Here is a 10,823-nt window from a genome sequence, read left to right as displayed (position 1 = left end):
CCGGCTGATGACGTGGGTTTTATCACTGTGTCCTCCAAGAGGAATTATAAAAGAGGAAGCGGAAGTGAGGACACACAGGCGAGCTGTTCGAAAAAGATAGCGCCGTCGAACGAACGCAATGTTTCTATCTTAGAAACAGAAGCTCCTGCAGCTGGTCCTCTGCTGCAGAATAGGTTCAGTGTGTTCGCTGAAAAGGGAGGAGACGTTTCCGTTCATTCCTCTCACGAACAAGGACCGAGCGCAACGCCCCAAGATGTTGTGGTCACCACCCCGGTCACTGACATTAAAATCAAGAACCACAAACCTGCTCTCGTCGCACACCCTGCCGACGACGAAGTATCTGAGGTAATGGAGGAGGAAGAAGTAACAGCCCCAGAAGGAGAGTGCGAAGCCTCCGATATAAAAACGGTAATCCCTGTTACGGTCTTTAAAACTCCCGCTGTGGAAACAGCAACACCTTTAGCAGAAGACGATTTTCCCGTTGTGAGAGCATCGACTTCAGTGTGTGAAGAGAAAACTAAAAATCATTCGGATTACGACTCAGATGGGGCCTCGTCGTTTGCCTCCAGTGCTGGTAGCGAGGTCTGGAATGACTCAGCAATAGCCAAGAAACTGGAGGGTGATGATGATTTATCACCCATGGAAATTCTCCAGTTTCTTCAGGACACTTTTCGAAAGAAAAACGTTAAGATTATAACCTTCCCGAACCTGTCTGGCTTTATAACCTCTTCAAGACGTCTCCTCCTCAAGGCTGAACAACTTGGTGTGACTGAGTCACAAGTATTTCACCTTAGGAAGTGTGTATTGAAAGCCCGGAAAGAGCTCCAAGCACAACCCAACTTCCGTTCACCTGATAACCCCTCCCTACCTACACCATGACCTTTTCTTTTGTAACTTTAAATATAAATGGGGGACGTTCACCCCTGCGCAAAGCTCAGGTAAAGTTGCTTGTCCAGCAAAAACATTTTGATGTTGTTCTTTTGCAAGAGACAAGATGTAGCTCTTCGTGCTCGAGCGAATGGACTCGCATCATGAAAGGACAATGGTTCTTTCGTAGCTTGACCTGTCCTTGTGCTGGAGTGGCTATTTATTTAAATCCTTCTTTCTGTCCTGAAAATGTCACTTTTAAGGAGATTATTTAAGGGCATTTAGTTTCAGTTAATTTCCTTTATAATGGTTATAAACACACTTTGATAAATGTATATTCACCCAGTACGAGCACAGAAAGACTAGTTTTCTTCACACAGTTATAAATGTTTCTCACACACCTTGATTTTGATGGTCTTGTTTATCTGTGTGGGGACTTTGATTGCACATTGTATCCCACCCTTGATCATAATGGAGAAGAGCCCCACCCACCAAGTACAGCACCCTTAAAGAGGGCATTGTCCAAATTCTCCCTTATGGATATATGGAGACTCCAGAACCCATCTGCACGACAATACACGTGGTGCCAATGTGCAAATGGCCGGCTATCTCTTGCAAGGATAGACAGATTTTACATTAATAATGACTCTTTAAATGTCATTGACCATGTTGACATCACCCCAAGTGCCTTTTCGGACCATCACATGGTTGTTCTTCATATACTTTCCCAGTTTGAAATCGTGGCACTGCCCATTGGACCTTCAATGCGAGTCTTCTGCAAGATGACGCTTTTCCTGTCGCCTTCCAAACCTTTTGGGAAGTTTTTTACGACTACGGAATCCTTCCTACTCCTGCCTCGCACAATGGTGGGACAATGCGAAAACCCATATCAGGACCTTTTGCCAGCAATATAGCTCCTTTTGTACCAAGAATGAATCTGTGCTGCAATCTCTAATTGCTAAAGAAATATTGTCTCTCCAGTCAAACCTTCAAACTCCCAGTGCTGAAAGGACGAGTTCTCTACTAACAACGGAGAAAGCCCTCCTCGCTCAACTCCGTACAAAACAAGCCAGAGGGGCTCTAATAAGGCTGCGAATGGAGAACTACACCTTTATGGATACTCCTTCCAAGTTTTTTTTTTTTTTGCGTTAGAAGCGCAAAAAAAGAGAAACCAGCAAATAACTTCGCTGCGGGCACCAGGAGGCCGAGCAACACACGATCCAAAAGACATTAGAAGCTTGACCAAACAATACTTTTCTGACTTGTATTGTGCCAGAAACACGAAGGAAGACATGATTCATTCCTTAACCACCTCTTTGCCTACCTTGTCTGAATCTGCATGTCAAAAACTTGACAAGGAAGTGACTCTCGACGAACTTTCTATTGCTTTGCAAACTTTGCCTACAGGTAAAGCTTCTGAACTTGATGGAATCCCTGCAGAGTTTTACAAAGCCTTCTGGGATTTGTTGGGACCCTAGCTGCTTGACCTCCTGGTTGATAGCCTACGATCAGGCTTGTTACCACTTAGCTGTTGTAGGGCCACACTCGCTGTCATACCTAAGAAAGGAGACCTCCAGCAACTTAAAAATTGGCGTCCCATTTCGTTCCTCTGCATGGACTACAAGATTTTCTCGAAAGTTCTTGCCAACCGCCTCAAACCTTTGATTGAGGAGATTGTACACCCCTATCAATCTTATTGCATCCCTAAAAGGGCAATACACGATAGTATTTTTATTGTCCGTGACATGATCGATATTTGTATTGCTGAACATAGAAATGTCGGTCTGGTGTTTTTAGACCAAGAAAAAGCTTTCGACACGATTGATCATTCTTATCTCTTTGCTGTTTTACGGGGGTTTGGTTTTAAGGAAAATTTTACTTGCTATATCAAACTATTGTATGATAATATTTTTAGTGTGCTTAAAGTAAATAACATCTTAAGTCAGCCTTTCCCTGTTACCAGAGGTATCCGTCTAGGGTGCCCCCTGTCTGGCCTTCTATACTCCCTATCAATTGAACCTTTACTACATCGTTTACGCACGCGGCTTCAAGGGTTTTATCCTCTGCCGTTAGAAAATCCCGTAAAAACCATTGCTTATGCGGATGATCTCTGTGCAATTGTGCACTCAGATGACGATGTTCGTGCTTTGGTTGAGTCTGTCAAGGAATTTAGCCTGGCTAGCTCGACTAAAGTTAATATGGAAAAGAGCAAAGCTTTTTATTTAGGTCCACAGAACGAGACTCCCCCTCCAACCCTGCCAGGGCAGCTTGAATGGACCAATGAAGGAATACACTACCTCGGTGTCTTTCTTGGAATTCAAGATTTTATTTCAAAAAACTGGGAATCGCTGATTACTAAAACTGAGCAGCGGTTAACAAAATGGAGGGGACTATTGAAGCAGCTTTCCGACCGGGGTCGTACTATAGTCATTAATTGTAATCTTGCGGCATTAATGCTATGGCATGTTTTTAAGGCACTGTAGGCCCCAGCTTTTATCCTAAGAAAACTTCAAAGTATTTTTGTGGACTTTTTCTGGGGGGGGGGCGGGGGGGAAGCAGTGGCTCCGGCCAGGAATACTAAGCCTGCCGACTACAGAGGGTGGACAGGGGCTAATAGAGGTCCCTAAACAAAGAGGTAATGAAACTACATGTCCCTAAACTTTAAAGTGGTGTATCTCGATGTTTTCCCTGAAATTTTCCATTTATGTTTGTACATTTGCAAACATTGGAGCAACACTGGGTAAGAGCTTTTGTTGTTTCCATAATTATCTCTGCCACCAACGGTGGATGAAGGTTATGTTTTCATGTTTGTCTGTGAGCAGGATATCTCAAAAAGTTATGGACGGATTAGGCCGAAACTTGGTGGACACGTTGGGTGTGTGACAAGGACGAAATTATTCGATTTTGGTGAAGATCTGGATCCGATAATTTTTTTTCTCTTAGTTATTCTTCACATTTGAGAGATAGGTGAAGGTCCGGGTGCAGACCCGGCCTATCGGTGAGATACAAAACGTAAACTGACCGGCTTGCCAGAGGTATGCGCTCAAACGAGTGCCATTCTCGTTTGTTTGTTTTGTTGATGAGAAAAACTTGTATTTTGTGTCATGCATACTTTTGAATTTCAATAACAAGAAAAAGAGCAATCAGAAATTGCAGAACCTCACCAGGACTTGTTTTGTGTGGTGTATTTTTTGTGGTGTTTGTGTACTGGTGTGTTATGTAATTAATTATAATTGCCATTTTATAACTACTGGCAGTGATGACCGGGTACCAAGACACAACCCCGCTTTAATTGGACACCTGACCCTGACCCATGACGTTTATTATTATTGAATTGAATTCAGAATGAGAGTAAAATAAATTCTATTCAAATCAAATGGAAGACTAAATATATACAGTCCTGCTTTGGAGTAATCAGAAGGAACCCAAACAAGCAAAGATGAAATCGTCAGGAGGCACCTGGATAGGATTCACATTTCAGCTGCTAGTCCTCTACCCTCAAACCTACCAAGGCACAGCTCAGTGAGCCTTATTCAAAAAAAAAATATATATATATATATATATATATATATATATATATATATATATATATATATATATATATATATATATATATATATATAAACAAAAATAAACCCACATCAAAAAATTCAATAACCCTGGCTGTCAGACCATGTGTCCGATCAACTTGAAATTTAAACTATGTATTCCCATCACTACTAGATCATAATTGTGAAGTTTCATGTCGATTGATTAAGCGGTTCCAGAGAAAATGTTATTTAATATTTTTCTTCAATCCAATATGGCTGCCAAACCATGTAACCTATCAATTATTCCTTAACAAACTTGTACACCCAAGGCATGGGGAACATTTGTGTGGTTTCCCTTCGATTTGTCCAGCCTCCTGGCAAAGATGTTTTTTTTAATATGTTTTCAGATCAATCCAACATGGCTGCCAAACCATGTGACCTATGACATCATATGTGTGAACCTTTTGTTCCTTATGGATAGGCGATCATACATGTCAAGTTTCACCTCAATCTGTTCAGCCACTTCTGAGAAGAATATTTTTAAGGTTATTTTAAGAAAAAAAACATGGCTGCAAAATCACGTGATCAATGACGTCAACAAAAATTTTTATGTGGACCATTTTATCCTGAGATACCCCTTAAAGTTTTTTATACTGATCAGATGTAGCGTTCTACATATGCAATTATGATGTCAAAACGAAGGCACCTATGACGTCATTAAAAAATCACTTATTTCCCATTTGGAGTACTGGCTGTGTGCCAAGTTTCAATTTTTTCCGTCCTATGGTTTCAGAGATGGAGGTCCAACGTTTTTCCAACATGGCTGCCACAACATGTGACCTATGTCGTCAGAGTTATCAACAAAACATTCCACATGAGTTGTCGTTCCAATGGTGAAAATTTCGTCTCAATCCGACAAGCGGTTGTGGAGAAAAACACAAGTTCTGTGTGGACAAACAAACAAACAGACAGACAGATGAAAAATCACTCATCCAGTGACAACTTGATGAAATGGAACAGCATTCGGTGGAGCACGTACCCCTCCGCCAGGCTGAATGGTTTACATTTTGTATCCCACTGATAGGTCGGATCTGAATCTGGACTTTCACCAAAATCAAATCGGCTTGTTCTTGTCAACTAACCAACTCATCCACCGAGTTTTGTCACAAGTCGTCCACGACTTTTTGAGATATCATGTGATGCATAGTTTTTGGCCCGATCTTTCAATGGTGAAGAATCACTTGAAAAATTCTCGGATCCAGATTCGGATCTTCACCAGGATCTAGTCTTGCTATCCTTGGCTGGTCACCGACACACACAAAAAATTTCAGAACGATTGCTTGAAAACTGTGGCCAAAAATCGTGACAAACAGAGAGAAACAAACAGACAAACAGAGAGAAACTCGAGGGGGAGCACTCGGTAGAGTGCAAAACCTCCGCCGCCAATACTGCTGAGTCACTCAAGTGAACCTTATATCTTATTCATTAAATGATGTCAACAGTGCTGACAGTTATAGTTCTTTTCTCCAACATTGTTTTTTTTTTTTGGAGGGGGGTTGGAGATCACTTAAAACATGTAGAAATGCAAAAAAAAAAATTCTCTAACGGGGGGGTTTGGAAATCACTTAAAACATGTAGAAATGCAAAAAAAATTTTTCTCTAAATTTTTTTTTTTGAGAGGTTGGAAATAACTTAAAACATGTAGATATGCAAAAAAAAATTCTCTAACGGGGGGGGGTTGGAAATCACTTAAAACGTAGAAATGCAAAAAAAAATAATTCTATAACTATTTTTTTAGGGGGGGGGGGACCAAGTCCAAAATCTAATGGCATGATCCTTGGACCATACCTAACCCCCCCACTAAAGTTTCGTCGAAATCCATCGAGGAGTTTTTCCGTAATACTGTTCACAAACAAACAAACAAACAAACAAACAGAAAGGGGTGAAAACAGTAACCTCCGATTTTCGATGGCGGAGGTTAACAAACAGACAAACAGAGAGAAACAAACAGACAAACAGAGAGAAACAAACAGACAAACAGAGAGAAACAAACAGACAAACAGAGAGAAACAAACAGACAAACAGAGAGAAACAAACAGACAAACAGAGAGAAACAAACAAACAAACAGAGAGAAACAAACAGACAAACGCAACAGATCAACATGATTGGTGAAAAAAATATATTTACATATTTTTTCCAAGTAATAAACGGGCAGAAAGGGGTGAAAACATCACTTGTTTCACCTTCGGTGGAGGAGGTAATTACAGTTAATTGAGTGTAAAAGTGTCTCGATGAAAGGTGGTGGCACGTGGCAGCAACAGGATTGGTTCAACGCTTGGGTGTGCCAACTCTCCACAGGTGGTAACATCTGGTTACTATCGAATTAACAAGTCGAACCAGATCCACCGATTACTGGTCACTCCTGGCTCGTATCATTTCGGTCATCCGTGGATCCACGTTCTCGACGGGCAAACTGGACAACGTTTACACAGCAAGCCTACTGGACCCGGAACAAAGGGAAGTACAAAACAAACTCTGCAGGAATTGGATGTATCCGCAGTGCGCGAATCCCGGCACACCAAGCGGAATCGGTCCCCGCCCCCTCCAGCACCGCTCCGCAGGACACCATCATCTCCTTGCGCCAGGAGGTGGAGAAAGGGGCGGAGTTATTTAGCCACGCCCACAAGCGCAGCAGCAGGACAGCGGCGAAGAGCTGGGGACGCGCGTGTTTACCCGGTCCTGGGGGCCTGCACGATCGGGGTGTGACGGTCCACCATAGTTACCGGGATGTTCCCGGATTCCCGCTCGCTCTATGTGCTGCCGGTTTGCGGTACAAAGCACCTTCCAACGGCGCTGCAACGCACACCATGCCCGGAGGGACCCGCGGCCTCGTCGCTCCGCAGAACACTTTCCTCGAGAACATCGTCCGCAGAGCGAATGGTGAGTGCACGACCCATGGCGGACACTACACATCCTTCATTGGACTTCTTGTGGTGGTGTGGCTATGGAGTGTTCTCGTTAATAACACCATGGTGTATCCTCGTTCATATGAAGACCATGGTGTATACTCGTTCATATAAAGACTATGGTGTATCCTCGTTCATATGAAGACTATGGTGTATCCTCGTTCATATGAAGACCATGGTGTATACTCGTTCATATGAAGACCATGGTGTATCCTCATTCATATGAAGACTATGGTGTATCCTCGTTCATATAAAGACCATGGTGTATCCTCGTTCATATAAAGACTATGGTGTATCCTCGTTCATATGAAGACTATGGTGTATCCTCGTTCATATGAAGACCATGGTGTATACTCGTTCATATGAAGACCATGGTGTATCCTCATTCATATGAAGACTATGGTGTATCCTCGTTCATATGAAGACCATGGTGTATCCTCGTTCATATGAAGACTATGGTGTATCCTCGTTCATATGAAGACCATGGTGTATCCTCGTTCATATGAAGACCATGGTGTATCCTCGTTCATATGAAGACGATAGTGTATCCTCGTTCATATAAAGACTATGGTGTATCCTCGTTCATATGAAGACCATGGTGTATCCTCGTTCATATGAAGACTATGGTGTATCCTCATTCATATGAAGACTATGGTGTATCCTCGTTCATATAAAGACCATGGTGTATCCTCGTTCATATGAAGACCATGGTGTATCCTCATTCATATGAAGACTATGGTGTATCCTCGTTCATATGAAGACCATGGTGTATCCTCGTTCATATGAAGACTATGGTGTATCCTCATTCATATGAAGACTATGGTGTATCCTCGTTCATATAAAGACCATGGTGTATCCTCGTTCATATGAAGACTATGGTGTATCCTCGTTCATATGAAGACTATGGTGTATCCTCGTTCATATGAAGACCATGGTGTATACTCGTTCATATGAAGACCATGGTGTATCCTCGTTCATATGAAGACCATGGTGTATCCTCGTTCATATGAAGACTATGGTGTATACTCGTTCATATGAAGACCATGGTGTATCCTCGTTCATATGAAGACCATGGTGTATCCTCGTTCATATAAAGACCATGGTGTATCCTCGTTCATATGAAGACTATGGTGTATCCTCGTTCATATGAAGACCATGGTGTATCCTCGTTCATATGAAGACCATGGTGTATCCTCGTTCATATGAAGACCATGGTGTATACTCGTTCATATAAAGACTATGGTGTATCCTCGTTCATATGAAGACCATGGTGTATACTCGTTCATATGAAGACCATGGTGTATCCTCGTTCATATGAAGACCATGGTGTATCCTCGTTCATATGAAGACCATGGTGTATCCTCGTTCATATGAAGACTATAGTGTATCCTCGTTCATATAAAGACTATGGTGTATCCTCGTTCATATGAAGACTATGGTGTATCCTCGTTCATATGAAGACCATGGTGTATCCTCGTTCATATGAAGACCATGGTGTATCCTCATTCATATGAAGACTATGGTGTATCCTCGTTCATATAAAGACCATGGTGTATCCTCGTTCATATGAAGACCATGGTGTATCCTCGTTCATATGAAGACTATGGTGTATCCTCGTTCATATGAAGACCATGGTGTATCCTCGTTCATATGAAGACTATGGTGTATCCTCGTTCATATGAAGACCATGGTGTATCCTCGTTCATATGAAGACCATGGTGTATCCTCGTTCATATGAAGACTATGGTGTATCCTCATTCATATGAAGACTATGGTGTATCCTCGTTCATATAAAGACCATGGTGTATCCTCGTTCATATGAAGACCATGGTGTATCCTCATTCATATGAAGACTATGGTGTATCCTCGTTCATATGAAGACCATGGTGTATCCTCGTTCATATGAAGACTATGGTGTATCCTCATTCATATGAAGACTATGGTGTATCCTCGTTCATATAAAGACCATGGTGTATCCTCGTTCATATGAAGACTATGGTGTATCCTCGTTCATATGAAGACTATGGTGTATCCTCGTTCATATGAAGACCATGGTGTATCCTCGTTCATATAAAGACCATGGTGTATCCTCGTTCATATGAAGACCATGGTGTATCCTCGTTCATATAAAGACCATGGTGTATCCTCGTTCATATAAAGACCATGGTGTATCCTCGTTCATATAAAGACCATGGTGTATCCTCGTTCATATAAAGACCATGGTGCATTGTCTTCCTTAAATAAGAACGAATTTTTCTGTTATGATTGGGCGTTTCCATAAGAACAACCATAATGGTTAGTGCCGTCACACCTCCTGACCTCCGTGCATCCGTTACTACAACTTGATGTACACTGTGGTACCTTCTCTCAAATTCTGTGATGAGCCGACTGGCCCAGGTGAGCAGTGGACACTTGCTCACATCTTGCATCGCTGCCTTGATTCCCAGTGTTCCCTCATTCTGGGACAGGTCCGTTGATAAAAAGTTAGTCAGCAAAGCAACGATTCGAAGATGTTGTCATGACCTCATGATTTGGTGGCAATGGGTTCAAATCCCACATCCACATCCTAACATCCCTTCATTGAGCGCTAACGTGCTTCTTCGACAAAGTAACGTAACCCTGGTGTTGGCATCACGGTTAGGGTGGCTGGCTTAAGATCTTTGGGTTTTGAGTTTGAGCCCTGCCTCCGTTGAATTAATACCAGGTGGGTTGACTTCGTTCGTCATCCTTCCGAGGTCGGCAAAATAAGTACCAGCTTACTGGTAAGAGGGGCACTGCATCAGCAGCACTGTGGCTCCCCCAGAAAATGATGCAGCCAAGCAGTGTTCCTACCCATGTGTTTCCAGTGCATCCTTTGTCATTTTCCACCATGGGTGTTTTGATGACATTTCAACTGTTACTTCACATTGGTAAAGTAACGTCGAACAAGGTATATGTCTGGTTTTGGCTTAATGGTTAGAGTGGTGGGTTTGGGATCCTAGGGTCCTGAGTTTAAATCCCATGCCGTTGAATTAATACCAGGTGGGGTTGAATCGGCCTGTCATCCTTCTGAGGTTGGCAAAATGAGTACCAGCTTTCTGGGATGATTGAGCCATTTGAGTATCCTGTGTCGGAGTGGCGACCTGTCCAGGATTGTGCCCAATAGCCCAGGAGACTGCTTAGGTAGCACCAACGCTCTGCACAGAGTATGGTCCTGATGGATGGATGGATGGTTGAACAAGGTATGCCCGAATTAGCTGATGTCTGTGCAATACCTTGTTGTGATTTACATGTTAATAGCTCACTGCTGTCACGATGTCATCCCACTGTCCTGTAATCCTTCTTTATTCTCCCGAATCTTGACCCCATTGCCTCCACTCTTGCTCATCCTGTTTGTCTGCAAGTCCGATATCTTTTACCTCCCATCCTCCTTTCTCAATCTGTGGTTTTATTTTACTTGGTATCTACTGTATATAGGCC

General features: G+C 42.5%; 1 protein-coding gene across 4 annotated transcripts in view; it reads left to right on the top strand.

The window, feature by feature from the left end:
- The window catches only part of LOC147011700 (voltage-gated delayed rectifier potassium channel KCNH1-like), an 82,605-nt gene that overhangs the window by 218 nt on the left and 71,564 nt on the right, over positions 1 to 10,823 (top strand). For 2 of the 4 annotated variants that reach the window (XM_085858259.1, XM_085858258.1), the window contains exon 1: positions 6,810 to 7,338. In XM_085858259.1, coding sequence (XP_085714385.1) covers positions 7,266 to 7,338 — 73 coding nt within the window. In that variant the 5' untranslated portion in view covers positions 6,810 to 7,265. Of the gene's footprint in view, positions 346 to 6,809; positions 7,339 to 10,823 lie in introns of those variants that run through there. The other 2 variants (XM_085858261.1, XM_085858260.1) reach the window with 2 other exon arrangements.

This window comes from Eptatretus burgeri, chromosome 15 (assembly GCF_056783735.1).
Source record: "Eptatretus burgeri isolate ZD-2024b chromosome 15, Ebu_testis_v1, whole genome shotgun sequence".
Taxonomy (NCBI): Eukaryota; Metazoa; Chordata; class Myxini; order Myxiniformes; family Myxinidae; genus Eptatretus; species Eptatretus burgeri.
The sequence above is the reverse complement of the archived record's forward strand: the minus strand, read 5'-3'. Positions and strand labels throughout refer to the sequence as shown.